The 17,631-nt window shown below is 36.7% G+C and overlaps 1 protein-coding gene across 1 annotated transcript in view; it reads right to left on the bottom strand.

The window, feature by feature from the left end:
• Nucleotides 1–17,631, bottom strand: part of ROBO2 (roundabout guidance receptor 2) — a 1,058,225-nt gene that overhangs the window by 14,562 nt on the left and 1,026,032 nt on the right. Inside the window, exons 26-27 of the mRNA XM_090121115.1 lie at nt 15,100–15,308; nt 1,770–1,940 (exon numbers count right to left, since the gene is read on the bottom strand). Of these exons, the coding sequence (XP_089977241.1) occupies nt 1,770–1,940; nt 15,100–15,308 (380 nt within the window). The remainder of the gene's footprint in view (nt 1–1,769; nt 1,941–15,099; nt 15,309–17,631) is intronic.

Here is a 17,631-nt window from a genome sequence, read left to right on the forward strand (position 1 = left end):
GTAACAGTATTCTAAAGAAGTGAGATTAAGGTCCCACAACACTTAATACATTACAAACACACATGTACATATAGTTCATGGTGACAAAATATAAGCTACGCTGAAGGGTTAAATTAATGCATGCACAGAAAGGGGATTGACAGCACAATTGTGCAATTGACACAATTTCCAATTCCTACTCTCATAACACATCTATTTAACAGATCTGTGTAGCAGTGAGGCCTCTGGAATATATCCAGAAGTGGATAGCATTAATGTTTAAACCAAGTCAAAGCCACATGAGTGGGGTCTAAGCTATTTTGAGTTCTTTCCTCAAACAATATGGTAGTGAGGGTGAATCACAGAGTATGAGCTATAACAGTAACACTTCTGGTGAAGATTTTCACTTCTGGAATCTGTTCTCCACTTTTACAAACTGACAAACAGGGAATCTGACAGAACATGCTGCAAAATTGTATCTGTACATTTGATGAACATGACTGAGAGGAGAGCTGTAGTGTTTTTAGTGGCTCCAGTCCAGCTTGCATGCTGTTAATATATTTTTAAATATACCTAGAGTAATAAATAGCACATTATAAATAAACAAACTAAATACATGCTCTACCAAATCTATTTTCAACATGCTGCCTGATAAAAGAAGATGATGAAAGGATTCTCAACTGATTTTTACTAGAATACAGAGGACATTTATACCAAAGTGATTTTTTTACTCCTTCCCCATATACTCAAAGATTTGTCAATGTGTACTAAAAATTAGGAGACTGACATGACTGGCACTGGCATGACTCCTGCTCCCAGTGTTCAGACAGTGCCATTCTGAGGGCTACGAAAATAGGTGGGACAGTCAAGCTCTCAGAACTGCCCTGCCCTGAACACTGCAAGGCGGGTCAGCATGAGGAAAGTGACCAGATACCCATCTGCACTGCATTACAGTAATCCTTGGTGGCTCCTTTAACACCGTTTTTCCATTCGCCTCCTTCTCCTCACTGAAAATTTCAACAGTTAAAGTGGCTAGTAAGATTAGAAGAGAAGAGAGAGGAGATAGCAAGCTGCCCACCTTTATAGTCAGACCTTCTCAAGGAGTAACAGGTAACAAAGGCATTTTTTGCCAAATTCAAGATGGGATAGAGAAAGATAATGGAAAGTTGAACTGATTTTAGTGATTGGAAGAGCAGAACGGATACACTTGAAATTTCTAGATGGGAACTGGTGGTAAAAGGGAACTGGAGATGCTGAAGTGACAAACAAAGTCACTGAGGTCACTGAATTTCTGGGATGAAGCAGTACAGACAAGATGTGAGGCAGAGCCTTGAGAAAAGCATGGCATGTACTTCTATAGCTGTTGCACAGCTGTCAAAACCAGCAGAAAACAAAGAGAGCACTATGGCACTGGCTGCATGATTCTTCTTAGAAATTCACTATATGCTGGTGGTGGCTACTTAGAAATGAAATTACCCAAGGGTCACGTTTTAATGCCAACCCATGTTCAATGCCGTCATTTCTTCTTAAGATTTATACTGAGACCTGAGAGCTGATTTGTTTAGAGCTGACTTGTTTAGAGCTGAAAGGAAGAAAGGCTCCTTGAAGAATCACTTAACCAAGCTCCACACCGCTAGTGTTGCAATACCGCTGACGTACCTGGGGACCCTACTTCACCAAACAAGTAACTCACTGTAACAGACATTCCTTAAAAGACTGCTTTACGGCCTCCCATTCTGCACAGCTGCGTGCTGTAGCTCATCACCAGGGCCTCCCACCGCCACACTTACCGTCTGTTATTCCCTCCCTACGATGAGGCAAGGGGGGTTGGTCCAACCGGCCTCCCTTGTGTTTTTTAGTGGGCCTCGGCCTCTGACTCTGAGTGACAGCTGCACTGGTGTTGCTGTCAGTAGAAAAAGGACTGCTTGGCCGAGGTCTCTGAGAGGAAGGATATGCTTTGCCTAGAAAAAGAGAAACCAGATGACAAAAATATTATTGACTTGAAATGGCCCATTCTGTTAATGTAAATTCTGAAATATTAAATCTGGTCTAACTCTCAGAGGCAAGCAAGTGTCCCCATGAGATACCTGCTGATGTCAATTGCTTAAGTTACACCACAGTAAGAAAAGTGAGAAACTTGGCAATCCTTTGTCTTTACTTTTATAATTAAAGTTGCTCCATCTGTTGTGCTAAAACCGCTGCACACCATGTAACTCCTACCTGCTTGGTGTTCAGAACAGATGTATCATAACAACTCCTCAGCCCTCAGCAGTGAAGGAAAACACTTCTTCAATCATATCAAATTTATCTCCTCCTGCCTTCCACCTTCACATTTGCTGAGCCAGATTCTCATCTTAGTGACTCCCATAAGCACTGTATATCTGGAGTAACTCCAGTGAGATAAAGATAACTGCTTTTGCAAGCTATGTAGCAGTGCAGGTTTGTATACTTCAGGGCTCTCTTCTCTTAAGAAATTAAAAAAGGAATTTAAATCGTATTGTTTTCCTATTTATTTTCATTATTTTATGTGTTCAAAAATTATTTATTCTGAATGAATTCATTCCCTGGTTTTTTTTTTGTTTGTTTTTTTTTTTGTTGTTGTTGTTTGTTTGTTTGTTTGTTTTTTAATATATAGACTAATGGAGGTAAATACTTTCTCTTTTTTGATATCTTTGATGCTGTTCTTTGAAGCAGATCATGAAAAGTATCATGGCAGGAACCCCATGAGTATAGTTCATTTACTCCATTCACTTATTTTTTTCATGTTTTTATTCAGTTAATTAGGCTTGTTTCTTATTTAATAATGTTTGAAGAAAACTAAACATCACTGTCTTTTTTTTTTTTCTCTGCACATGATCCTTATCAAGTATGTTAATGGTGGATTATCAAGGATGTTAATGCTTTAATTTGTTTAGAACTTGCTTAAAATTATTACTTTGTTTAATCTTCTCTGCAGTGCAAGATTTGTAAGCCAGTCAGAACTTCTCTTTCAGTCCAATTGTAGACCCATATGCTTTAAGAGTTGATGGAAAGTGACAAAATAGCTGTTTGATATTTTTCTGGTCTAGGTTAATATGAGGCTGAATTATCTTCTGGTTAACTAGATCATGGTCTCTTGTGATTTATGTTTTTTAGTAAAACCCCTGGAAGATCCAAAATTCTAGTGCATAAGTGCCACACTTCGTGCATCATAACATATGTCCTTACTTCTAGCATGACACCACATACAATAGGGTCTAGATTAACCTAATCAGAAGTAAACTGCTATCTACTGCACTATTTAAAATATATTTGGTGCAAAAAGAGGGCAAAGTGGAAAAAAGTAGCTATAATCTCTCTAACATACTACTTAGCATTAAAATGCTTATGTTATAATAACATCTAACTATTGGCCTTCTGATTTTTCCTGACTATCTAAGGCTTGATCTTTTATTTTCAGACTGATGTGCACCCTGAGGAGGACCACTGTCTTAGGCTATGTTGCCTCCCAGCTTTGTGTCCCTGTCAGCTATTGGAGGTTACCATATTTGAACCATTTGTGTGGGCATTCCCTAACTCTCCTCTGGCAAAGAAAGCCAAATTGAACTTAAAGAGTATGAACAGTATGCCTTTGCTAGCCTGATGCATTTAAACTGAAATGGGGAGTTGAATGCCCACCCAAGCAGCTAACTCTGAAGATGGGAGGAAGCAGTAATAAGCATTTGGGTGAAGGCTGAAAACATTAACCTCTTATAGCTGGCACAGCTGCAGCCAGACAAAGACAAGTGATCAAGCCCTTGTTTCATAGATAAGGATAAAACAGCAAATGAACACAGACAAAATATTACATATCTTGTTTAAAAATAAAAAGAAAAAGGCCACTAGTGCAAAGAAATTCAGATGTGAGACTGAAATTCTATCCTAGCTCACACAGCACAGATGTACTGTAAAAATAAACTTGCAACATGCAAGCACAACTAGTGAGTGCAAGATGAAGAACCTTCATGCTTACTCTCTTGAGTAAAGAAATGTGATCATGAATTCAGAAAGCTGATTTGAAAAAAAAAAAATATATATATATATATATATACACTAAAAATTCTCTCCTTTATCCCCTCATGAAAATGAAGGAAAATAAATAGCACTGACCTAAATCAGACATGGGGCAAATACAAATGATATGTAGGCTCCCAAAACACATCTTTCAATGCACCTAATATCTGATTACAGCATGTTATTTTTTTATGCAGCCTTTCCAGGAAGAACTGCTGAGCAGTGTCAGACTCTATAGTAGATTTAGTGTGTGCAAATGGAGACAAGGATGAATCCAGTAATTCATGATTTAATTTCCCATGGGTGTTAAAAAGGAAAACTGGCTGAACTACATGACAAATCACACAATGGTTTCTGGAAAATGGAATCAAAGTGTCTTGCAGGAGAGACATCTTGTGTCTGGATTTACCAGTGCCTCTTATGCCTGACAATCAAAACACATCCATGTGAAGCTATGAAGTTGGTCTTCTCATTTCACATCAATAAGAATATTTTATAGCTGTTCTGAGTGGGAGAAAATAACTGTCCAAAGGAGTAAAGAGTCAGGACCTTAGATTTCCTCCAGAGCAATGAACAGAAATAACACTGCTGCTTCTCCACTGGAAAATGCCATTTTGCAATAAGATGGATTTACTGCGGTACAGCAGATCCATAATAGGCTGGTCTGATTGATCAGACTATCCTGGGAGGTATCATATCATAAGGAAACTACAGTAAGCATTGCAGAGCTGTTTCCACTTGCTGATATTTTGGTGGGGGAAAAATGGGAGGCTGTTTACATGTGCTTTTTGATTCAGCTTTTTCTCTGGATCATTAAGAGAATAAAAAGGCAATAAGAAGATAACCACAGTATTGGATACTCTTCTATAACCTTAACTCTAATAGTCTACCCAAGGAATTACGTGTAAGTGCTCAGTTTAAGTGCATATGTGACCTAATTAAGCTAGGAAAATACAACTGACAAGGGAGTTCTCATCCTGTTCTTTTATACTGCTGCAGTAAGGAATCATATTTAAAAGTGTCTGCATGTTTGAACTCCTTTGTGCATGTATGGTGGAAACTACTTCTCAGTCGACCTAATACAAGTTGCTTTTGTCAACTGAAGCCATGAAAAACACAAAAATGAAAAGGTTAGGAAGGATTTGTGTCTTTCATTCAGGTCAGTTCAAGCAAAACTGTTTATTTTAAGAAAGTAATAGTTTGGCCAAATTTGCTAAATAAGAAGAAGCAAATGAGACTTTTAACTATTTTTAACAGTGAAATAACTGTCTTTTAAGGATGATTACATCTAACCAAGGTCAAAGGTCTCGATGACTTGAAAAAGGCTGGAATTTCACCCTGTGATTTGTTGTTGGCATAGGACTTTACTGCAGATTCTTTTCTTCATTCCTAAAAGGTAGTATTTCTCATGAAATCACTGAGTATAGAAAGCTGGCAGTTACCAATCCTAACATTTGGAGACATTTATCAAGAATGCAAGCATTTTAGCAAAGGATAAATTTTCTACAAAAATGATGATAAATATTTTTAAATGATAAGAATATTATGGGAAATGTGTGCAGGAACAGGAGAAGAAAGCATAATAAAAAACAGGAACCCGAATGAATACTTTGATATTATGTTGTGTGGATTTAAATAATTAGGTTTTTGTTGTTTTTTTTTTTTTTAATTTTAATATGACTGAGCAAATGCAAATACATTCTTTGTTCAGAATATTTAAAAGGAAGTTCTGCTTATCTTTTTGTGTTGTTGTTAAAAATTAAACATAAGGAGCTTTACAATTAAGAACTAAATTATATTTACTTTTCATTCATTTATTCTAGTTGATAAGACTGGTTGTTTTCAAAGGCAGTAGTCACTTTACCTGTATTAAATTTCACTTGGCTAATTCTGATGGCATAATTAAAATTAAACTTAATCAAAATTTAATGATTTATTGAATTAAATACTGTTAACATCAGCTGATTAAAAAGACTTTTAAACATTTCATATCATTTATAATCAAATTGTAGCATTCCACCCCCATGCTTAGAAAAACTTCATAGAAAAATACATTTTTGCAAGAAGAGATGCAACAGAGGAGCAGGGATGGAGATAACAGTTTAAACATGACTTTCATCATTGGAAATGTAAATGATAGTGAGGAGATGTTGCAGGAATAAAATCATCAAAGACAATTCAAAGGCAGAATTAGTGATCTCTTAACCAAAATATTAAACAGAGCACATGTCAGTAAATCCATAGCAGAGTCAGCATAAAGAGAAACTGCAGAAGATTGAAAGTGCTGATTAAAAGCTTGCAGTATTCACTACTTCAAATCACTAAAAATGAAACATAACGTAAGTTTTTATTTTAAATATACTGGTAAAAATATCTCCATCCACCTTACTCCATGCATGTTAGAAAAATGTCAAGTGAGACACAGGTTCACTGAAAAGAAGAACAGGCAGAGACACTCTTCATGCAGAAAGCATTAACTTTGAGTCTACAAACCTGTTCTTGTCAGGCTGGTTCCATCCAGCCTAAAACCAGCTTTATCTGCTGCTGCAACCAGAGCTTGTGCAAAACTGCCGCTGGTAAAGATCGAGTCATCTGAGGAGCTACCTACACTAGATCTATGACTAGAAAAGTTACGGTCCTCATCAGACGCAGAACCCCATCCATTTACCATTGAACCTAAAAACAAATGTAGGGGTCTAGTGAGTTGTACATGTTTGAGATTTTTTTGATCATCTAAATCTTAAAGACCCACTTAATATATTCTTTCTCCACAGAAAACCCAAAGGGTGGCTAACAGAGCTTGATATAAAAGAGCACTATAAAAGCTAACTGGGATCTCATTCATAGTTTGCATTGTGTAACTGTCACTTTGTAAACCAAATAATACATATCCTCTACACACATATAGATGCCATAATAAATTATTTTGAATGTTAAAAGATTTTTCCCGGGATTGAAAGTAATGTGATTTTTTTAAATTATTATTTTTATTATAAAGCAATATCTAGTTTCATTTTTGCAAAAAGTCTTACTTTAAGACAGCACAAGTCTAAATATCAGCAGGTATGGCTGAAGTCAGACCTGGGCTTCAAGAACATTCTGGAACAAGATGGGCATTATGCCATTTTCTCAATCAAAACTTTAAAATAGATGAGCAATCTTAATGGCCCAAACAAAACTGATGGAAAGCAATCCATTTTACAGGATTGATTTTTCTTTTTTAAAAGGTTAGAAACAGACATTCAAGAGCAGAGCAAACACATTCTTGAATACTGAATCACACAGGAAGCCAGTGCAGACCTTACCATACCCTAGCTACAGATTACCACCACTGCAGGAGAGGAAAGCAATAATAACATCAAAAAAAGGAGCCAGGAAAAAAAAAAAATATATATATATATATATATAAAAGAAAAAAAAACATGACAAGAATGTAGAAATCTTGACATAATTAAAACACAAAGAACAAAATACTAAGAGTAGGATTCATACTTTCCACTCTTCATTTATGTTTTCTTTTACTTTTTTTTCACTGCAGAAAGAACTGATCAACTACCTAATATGGCAATGCAACATATATTTTCCAAAGCTATCAATGAGTTTGGATTATTTCAAAGTATCAAAATTCAGTGATTACAGATGGAGTTGATAGTGCTCTGTATTTCTTAAAATCATCATAAATGGTTAATGTATAGTTCTACAATGTCCAGTGGAGCACGAGGCAAAGAATACTCAGCTACCACCAAATACCTAGCTTCGCTCCAGGAATAGAACAGACATATTAATGTGTTACGAACTCTAGCTAAAGTGCAGAACTACCAGAATGCTGTTGGGACCTGAATTACTGCATGGCATTGTGTGGCACCATGTAGACATAGCATATTGTTCTGAGACAGCAAAGTTGTCTCTTCATCTTAAAATATCTGAAGGTTGCTTTTTAAAAAGTGGCATATTGAGAAAAGTACCAATGGACAAATGAAGATCTGTTCTCCAAGATATGACAACACTTGTGGAGAGATAAATCATGGACCTGACTTAACAATTTCTTTAGCACAGGTGAATTTATGTCAATATACCTAAGATGAACAGCGGTATCAGTATGTTCTTCAAAGCTTTTTTTAAGAGTTGTCCAGGAAAGTATTATTTTGTTAATTAATTATTAAATCAAAACTGATTTGCTTATGCTGCATTACAAAGCCTAAGAACAATGGATTATTTTGTGATGCTGCAGTGACTGAATCCTTTGATGTCAACAAAGTGGCAGGCTATAATAACAGAAGTCCATGCACTCCTAAGATACAAAAAAAAAAAAAAAAGAAACTGAAGAGGTCTATGGAGGTCTGACAGGCAGAAAGTGTGTTAAGTGCAACAAAGAGTGACAGAGTTAGATTCTGCTTGCCAAGAGCACACACACAATTGTTATTTTCCAAACAGACTTGACCTGATGCAGACAGATGTAGGAAAAGCTAGACAGCACAAGAGAAGGCTGAAGCTGAATTTCCTTGAGAAGAGGAACAAACTGAACTAACAATCAAAATGTGATGGGACATCAGAGAGAATGAAGAGCAAAGTCTTAGCAACAGTTATTGCTGCATGCGAACAGTATGAAAAGAGATACTAGAGATAAAACACTTCATGAAGATGTAAGAGAATGAAATGCTACAGCTGAGAACATTTTCAAACAACTGCTAATCAGCACATTCCGCAAAATATGTAAGCAGAAGCTGAAACATAAAAATATAACTAGATTCATAGATATCAAAAGAAGATATTCAGGTGCTGAAAATTTATGATGTATATTGTTAGTTCCATGGCCCAAGTATTTTATACATTCTGCTCTGTTTGTAGATACATGAAAATATATATTGAATAGGATATGTAGGAACGTACATAGGTTTTCTATATCTGTAGACAAAACAATGGATCTTTTCAATGAAATTAAGTTTGAATTTTCATTTGCTTATGTTGCTATGCCCATCTGGTAACTGCTTACAAGTTACACAGCATGTAATAAACATGATTGTTTGGCTGGAATACTTTTGGGGTGTATCTAGGAGCAGTTGCTATATTCCATCTGCTCTTAGAAGGATTTAATCTAGTTTTAAAAAAATCTACATTTGAAAAGTGCAATAGACTAAAAATCTGTACAAGTTTATAACGCTCTCTCCAGTGAGTGTTTATACACTTACCCCTCTACACAACACATAGCCATGTCAGATTTTCTTAACAACACCTACCTATCAATGATCACTGAAGCACTGCTATCAGACTCCCAGTTTTTCAGGCAACCCTCTGAGGGATCTGCTCCTGACCTCCTGACCTCTGAAGGACAGCAAACACCAGCTAGGCTACGAACAGGTGCCCTGCCAGTGGGTTGAACACAGCAGTTCAGTCCTTGCATGGACATGAGGTGGGGGAGGACATCAACACAGCTAACAATTAAAGCAAACAACGATGTTACTTCTGGTTAGTGGACTGTAAGCTGAAGAAAAGCTCTTCAAAACTGCTCAAATCAGCAAGCTAACCATAAAATCTCCACATTTTTTCCACTGGTTCCTGAGCTATCAAATTTCCCTATTTGTTCTCTTTTCCCAGCAGCATTCTGTCTTTGTCCTCTAGAAGCACAGACATGGCCCAATGGACACAAGCCCTGCTTCAGCCCAGGCCAGGCCCCTCATACCTCTATGCAGCTGCCTTCATATTGTGTGTGCAAGGGGAAGCCTTCCCTAATGGCATCTACCAGACTCTTGATTTCCCCAATCAGGCACACTTTTGTTTCTCTCTGAATAAAGGCAGCATAAGAGATGCTGACACTTCTTTCAGATCAACTGTGCATTTTTAGATGGTATGAAATAGGCTTTTAGTGTCTCCTTTACATGCAACTCACTGTGTGTTCTCCAAGAATGCATTTGAGTTTTTACGCTTTTTGGCAACTGTAAATTTTACTCTTGCTGACAGCAGCAGTAAATGCTTTATGCGGAACAAAATCAACTCTGTGAAATGTTGAACTCTGTTTTCTTGCTCCATAAAATATCTCTTGGTGCTAATGCAAACAGAAAACTCCTTGCTCTCAGGGAAAGGTGAAGGGAATAGAGGTGCCAGCTCCTTGTAGGCTGCACGCTACAGCTTTTAGTGGCATTTTGCCTACAATTAAAACACTATTTTTTTCTTTGGAAGGTGTAATCTTGCTTTACTTAAGGTAACAAAAAGTCTAACGCTTGTGAAACAAGATCTGCTCACAGCAAACCTAACATTTTTGAAAATTCCACATAGTACTTCTCTGCATGCATAAAAATCTACATGCTTAAAGATAATAACTGATGTCACTGGGACTTATATGTGTGTGCTTCTGCGCTTTCTTTCTTAAAAGCACAGAGCACACGCTAACATTACATGCCTCCTCCTCTGCAGGCATTCTGGTGGAACACAACCAGGCTGCTCAGGTTTGTCAGATGTGGATGAAGTCCCCAGGAGCTGATGCTGAAATCTTCCAGCCCATGTACAGGAAGAAGGCATTCGCCTCCTTTAGGTCATAATTATGAAGAAAGAATGACCACTAAATTTAAGGGGAGTGATTAAATAAAAGGGGGCAACAGTTGTTGCACCATTAGATAAAAAAGAATAGTGGAATGTGCTGAATGCAGAATATAAATAAGATCATACTTCAAAAATTTGACTTGAGCTTATACTTTAGAGCATACTTCCTCAGAGATGCCCCAAATATTAACCATATACACCTGAAATAAACACTTTTTTGAGGGGGAAAGGAGGAAGTGGTGTTAAACTCTAAGTAAGTGGAGTCAAAACATATATACATATCTGACACTTCAGAAGTCCAAGCATAATTAATGCTTTACATAACCATGTAATGAAAAATGAATTTATGCCACTTAGCCAAATTTATCTATGTTTACATTTTCAATCTTTCTAGATTTTTTGTTTCCATATTGCTGAAAAGCACAACAAAAATCTCAAATTTATTCAAGCTGTTAGAAAAGAAATGCACCCAGAACATCAAGTAGTTGCTCAAATGTTGCTGAGCAATAAAATACTATGATAAAGTGGCATCTTGCTGTGTCTCTATTACTTCTTCAACACTAAAATTAATTTATGATCAGTCATCAATTCATTTACATGTCGTTTTATGCTAAATCCATCCTTGCTGATGAATGCATATCCCTAGATCCATTAAGCTAGAGTAAAGTCTGTGCTTTATAATATGACCCTGCTAATTGTTGCATTACCATTTTTATGAGATACAAAAACTACCAGTTTCCTATTTTCTGAGTACATATTTAATCCATGAAACACATTCTTCCTATTAAATGCAATCTGTCTAACTGCTTATAAAATAGAATCTTCTGCAATAGGCACCCCTATCAAAATCAATACAAATATTGAACTCTGCCTTGATAAAATATGGCTCACCAAAATGATTTTGTGCAGTTTTCAAGAATTATTCCATTTGTGCTCAGATGCAATGAATGAACAACTTTTACAGTGATCACCAATTCTTTTAATCAAGACTAAAACACATCAAATAAGAGATGTGTTTTCTTCCTTGCTGAGTTATACATCCTATGGCAATCTTAATAACTTCAAATCTATATAATTTTATTAAAAAAAAAAAAAATCAGATTTGTTGTACATATGCAATGTTACTCTTTACAAGAATATCTCTCTTCTTCTATGAGTGAGGTAGGAATAGAGCCTGTTCTAATGTCCATGCTAGTCAATGGGTCTATCTCTTTCCTCAGTAAGTGACTGTGTATTAAAAGTCAGTAGAAATTTTCCATCTGCTCTTCAGGGTTTTGTTAGTTTGCTTGTTGTTGTTTGGTTTTGTCTGGTTTTGTGTTTGCTTGTTTCTTTAAGTCAGAATCAGGAACTTAGTACCCTAGCTGGGAACAAATCAAAATGTGGGCTTTACTTTTTTATTTTGACCCACAAACAGCCAAACCTCCTTGAGTTTTCTTTGCAGTATCTGGAAAATGTTAAGATACTGAGCATTCCTCCTTTCTTTTCATTCTGTCATACCTGTCAACATTATGTCTCTGTCACCTGCAAAGAGAAAACCTTAATAGCATAGATTAAATCCCTGTCTGAATCTTCAGTTAGCTGTAACTAAAACTCAAGAGTTTGGAAGACAACCTGACTTTTAAACACTTTATAGGAGCTACACTGTGTTTGTGATGAAATTTAGCAGTTAGAGCTTAATTCACCCAGTGCCAGCATTTTCCCACTGAGAATCCTACTTTTGGCATTGGATGAAAAACTCAGCTCAGCCGTGAAAAACAAAGTACCATTGCACTCCAGGAGTGGATACCTTCAAGTCATCACTGAGGCATGCTAACAGTGCAAGGAAACACATCCCGCTCACCCTACAGTAACTCTGTCAACTCTATTCTGGGCAAGTCTGGATCAAGGAATGCCAACTTAGTTTTCATACAGACACCGAATTCACAGGACATGCTTAAAAATGTAAGAAAAACTGCTTCTTTAAGGTTAACTGTTCTCATTTCTCTCAGATTTTATAATGTATTTAAAGTAAAAACATACTATGTCAATTCCTAGGAAGATGCTGGCTTATATCATCAAAAGCCCTGTAAGAAGCAGCTTTTATTTTCTCAGTTGAAGAAAAAACAATTTAGTTCTTCAACAGTATTCTAAAAGCAATTAAGTTAAAGAAAGAGAAACAGCTTAGAAACAATGGATGCAATTTCTTTTATGCCCTCTTTAACACTAGCAAATGCAACCTGGATGGGTTAGCAGAAACAAATACACAAAATTAAAATTCTCCTTTGAAACAACTCCCCTTTAATAAAATAAGCAATTTCCTTCCATCTCCTAATAAAAAAGCAAGCCCAACTCAGAAAATTGAGGTTTTGCCCACATAGTAACTAAGAAATACAGAAATAGGTTTTTTTTTATTCCAAGAGTTTGCAATTTTATAGATCATTTAGAACACACTGGATGTATTTTTGCAAGGTTATTGTTTCATAAGTGTTTTATGTCAATCTAAGTGTTGGCTGTAAGATATTGGGGTAGCCTGTCATTTTGCTTCCTTTCCGGCTGCACAGTCCCCTGCTGCAGTGCCAGCAAACACATTGCCATGCAGTGAACCAGATCAAGAAACAGATCCAGATAGGAATTAAACAAGCAAAGAAAAGAAAACAAAAGGAAAACCTTAATTTTCAGCTAGATGAACCAACATCAAGGTGGTGGTGGGAACAAGTGGGTGTGAATTTGATCTCTTTGCATGCATTCCCAGCCTACATTACCAGGTTCTGCTCAATTTCTTCCAAAAAACAAAAACAAAAACAAAAACAAAAACAAAAAAAACCAAACATCAACAGTTTTTTAACACCCCAATAATTCAACTACTCTTACAACTAAGAAAAAGAAGCTTGATTCTTATTTGTAAAAGCATAAACTACAATGGGCACAGAAGTCTTTGAATCAGAACAGAAATACAGCTATTCCTTACTTTGCATGAGGTAGGTTGGTTCAAAATATTAGGGGAAAATGTAAATGTGCAAAACACTAATTTCCTGATTTACAGTTATATCAGCACTGACATATTAATACATACCAAATGGAAAATATATGGCAACCTGTTTACCTCTTTAGTTATTTCTGTATTACTGGTGTAAAGCCCGTACTGCATTCCTAATGGAAACGTTTCTGAGCCATTAGCGAGATATGCAAAAATATGCAGAATTATAGCCTGAAGGAGATTACACTAGAAATTCAAGCAAAGTGACTTAACATACTCATGTGCTAATAAGTTAACCTTCTGGATTCAGGGATTTAAACTTTAACTCTACAGCCTTCAGTTGGATCCAAGTTTCAAATCACAGCAGTAGAGCTACAGTTCTTAAGTCTTAATTAGATTGGCAAGCAGTCTGGCCCTAGGGTGAGCTAAAAGTCTGGAAAGTGGGATAAAGCAACACACTATTTAATTCAACAAGGGAAAAGGAAGGAAATTATAGGTATTGATGCTCCATTACTGTCATATTCCTGCAGTGTTTTCAGAATAATAATGTTTAAATAAGGGTACAAAATCCTTGAAATTTCCAAAGTTCACAACAAGGAGAAGAAAATAAACTGCACTGCATTCTTTAAAGTAATGCTTTAGTAAGCCAGTCTCTTTGCAGGTGCAATTAAAAGCTAGTTTTCTTCCATAGAGCTCAAAGACTGAAGAGGCACCCACCAGCTGCAGGGAGCTATGGACACTGCACATTTGGGTCTGCAATAAATCTGAACATTATCTATACAGTACATTGTATAGAAGCCCAAATTCAGCCTAAGGGGAATTTGGAGATACCTTAAAAATGTGTCCATATAAAGTCTGCATTTAAAAAAAATGTATATATTTCACTGCCTATATTTCATCAACAGCAATTTTATTTATTCAGATTCTGTACATTAGTTTAGCATACTCCTCTAAGTCCCCTTTGATGATTCCTGTTGTAACTTTAAAATGTATGCAAAGGGCGAAAAGTAGTGTTGTATCAGAATAATTAAATAACTTAACTGAAAGGGAACAATTACTAAATTCTTCAACACAAAGTAGGCTCAAAATACACATTTTTTTCCCAACATAAATGTTGTATTACACTACAACTAAATGTTGTGCTGATCTAACTAACTGTGCTTATTTTGAAGTCTTCTAATTTCTTCATGTTCATCTGTGAAAGCATTTACCCAGTAAAATATCTGAAAATTATTTAAGATAACATTTTTATGCTGCTCCTGATGTATGAAACACATATTCCAAAGCTGAGGTTTTCCCTCTCCTTTTTATGTAACTGGTTTGCTTCTCCAGTAGAGTGAACTTTTCATGAAAGCTAGGATATAATTGAGTTTTCTTTTGAGTCTTTAAAGCTTTTTAAAATTCATGAATTTTCTTATCATTTTGCAGCAACGCAAAGTATTTTCAAATCCTTCTTTAACTTAGTGTTCAATATTAACACATTTTAAATGTTACAGAAATAGAGTGGAATAAATTTTCACTTTAAAAGTGTTTGTTTGGTGATGTATTTTCCTGTGAGGAACAAGCTGGTGTTAATGTTTACTGTGTTTGGTTACCTGTCACAGAGCTGTCTAAATTGTCCATACTGGAGCCTGGAGTATGCTCTAGACCTCTCAGTGGCCTATTGATTTCTAGAGTTTCTTCTTCAATATCATCCTCATCATCGTCTGGAACATCTGTTTCCAAGTCTGAAATAAGGTTTCCAGATACATATCCGAGGGGTGGAACTGGTGCCTGAGGAGGTTGTGTATTGCTTTGGATGTGCCTATGCAAACAGACAGGAAAAGGCATCAGAATGGATGAGAGTTTGCACTTTGTGGTCAGTAAAAGATAAGTCTCTCAATAAGCCCGAAGCAGATTTACAAAACATGCTTGTTAGCTCAAACTCAAGAAAAATCAGTTGAGTTGTTCACCATAGCAGAGTATCTGCACACTTTTCAATATTACATATACTACCCCTCCTATAAGACAGGAAAGGTTGAGATTGTTCTTTAACAGGTAAGGAACTGATATACATGGAAGTGTGTAGGAAGTCCATGGAAAAGCATAATTCTAAATCCCAACCCAGCATATAAATATCTAACCTTACATTTCACCTTGCAAATCAGGCATCTGAGCCAAAATTAAATCTCACACCTCTGCCTGAATAGACTCAATGTTCTGTTGTAAAACTCACCCTGAAGAAAAGGAAATGGCCTGTAGGACAGAAGAAATTTTCAAGTCCAATGAGTCCATTATCAATAGGGAGGTTTTATTTTATTTCTAGTAGTTTAATTGACTTAATTGCAGCAGTATTAGGGAACGCATGATTACCGCATGCAATTAGGAAAAAAAAAAAAAAAAAAAAGTAAAAATAAAGTTAAAAAAAACATCCACAGAATAATTACAGGACAAAAGCCAAGCATTGGGTTGGGAGTTTCACTTATATGGTCCTCTCAGAGGAAAACAACCATCATCTTTCATTGCAGCATTTTCTATAGCACCAGAGGTACACAGCAAGCTGTGCTGGGGGACCCAGACATGACTGGCCTTGGCATAAGTGTGCATATGGGGCTTGAATTTGCTAGTTCAGCCACGTGAGAACCCTTGGATATCTGTTCATGAGGTGCTGTGACCTGATGCCAATTGACAGAATTCTGGGTGGGATCCAGGACTCCGCTGGTTTTATGCTAGGACACCAGCATAACAGAGTAAATTGCAAATGTCACCTGTTTGGCTACCTAGCTCTCATACATTTTCACTGAGCTTCTGCTCCTGTTTTATTGCCTACATTTCATAAGTACGGTAATTCTCCTTATTCAAACAGTCAGGTTTTTTTTTCATAATGTTAATCTATTGGATCAGAGAATGTCATAGTAAATGTTATGTACCATTGGAATCTCTTTCCACCTTTGTGTGTAGGCTTTAAATTGTTGCTTAGTCTGAAGCTTATTTGCAGAGCAAAGACTGTCTTTCTAATATACAACCGCTTTCTGATTAACAGCTCTTGAGAATTTTTCTATCTGGACACCAGGGTCTTGGCTATGCAGTATTCAAAACAATCTGCTAAAGGGTACTGTGATCTAACACCCTCAGTAAACAGCGTGATTAGCTCCCCATCAAGCAAAATACTTAAGTATATGCTTAATGTTAAGCATGTGATAGAACAATTGAAGTCAATATCTCATGTACTTGTAGTTAAGCATATACTTAAGTGATTTGCTGGATTGAGGCCATAATGATTACATACTTTTCTAGTAATCTAGTAATGTGCTTTTAAATTCCTAATTGGATGGTCTCTAAATATCTCTTCAGTTACTCCTACAGTAACCTGATAGATCTCATCTTGTTGTTTTTTTCTTTGTATATTGGATAGACTAAACTTGCGAAAGGAAAACAAAGAAATCTTCCTTCCCACTTCAGCCAGTGGAGGATTTTCTTCTGACTTTAAACAGCCTTTCTTAGACCCTTTGGCAGCGTTGTGCATCTCCAGACAACCAATCACAAACCACTTGTATTTGTAGCTCTCAATATATACCCCTAAACCTGCAGTAATAACCTAGAATGAAAATACAGGTTTTAACTATATTATTTTTCAGAGTTTCATGTGCAATTACTATGTCCTTAACAGGAGAGTGATGTTAAAATCTGCATATTCCTAAGTATATTCCAAAGTAAAAAATCTGTATATTACTATCCCTGTCATGAAAGTTCCTGATCAATTTTCATTTTTGCAGATGACCTTTCCTGTCAGCTGCTAGAGGCTCTGCCACTGCACCCTGTCTCGTTACCCGCTACTAGGCTGGTGCCTGCACTTTGCAGGGTGTAGAAAGCATAACAGCTGCAAAATGCAGCAGCATTGCCTGTGCAGACAGGACGTGTATCTGGGAAGCCAGCCACCTTCAGCAGGCCTAGTTTAGCTGCTGCCTGGGATTTGGGTCTGTCCCATAGTAGGCTGGGTTCCATGCTTGGCAGCATGGCACTGTGGTGGGACCAAAGTGCCCTGTTGATGGAGTGTAGATTGCAGAGAAGCCTTCAGGCTTCAACAGAGTCGAGGGAAAACAGCTGGCTTAGATTTGGCATGGCCTTCTTACCTACCTGGTCTATTT

This window comes from Phasianus colchicus, chromosome 1, assembly GCF_987193195.1.
Source record: "Phasianus colchicus chromosome 1, bPhaCol1.hap1.1, whole genome shotgun sequence".
Taxonomy (NCBI): domain Eukaryota; kingdom Metazoa; phylum Chordata; class Aves; order Galliformes; family Phasianidae; genus Phasianus; species Phasianus colchicus.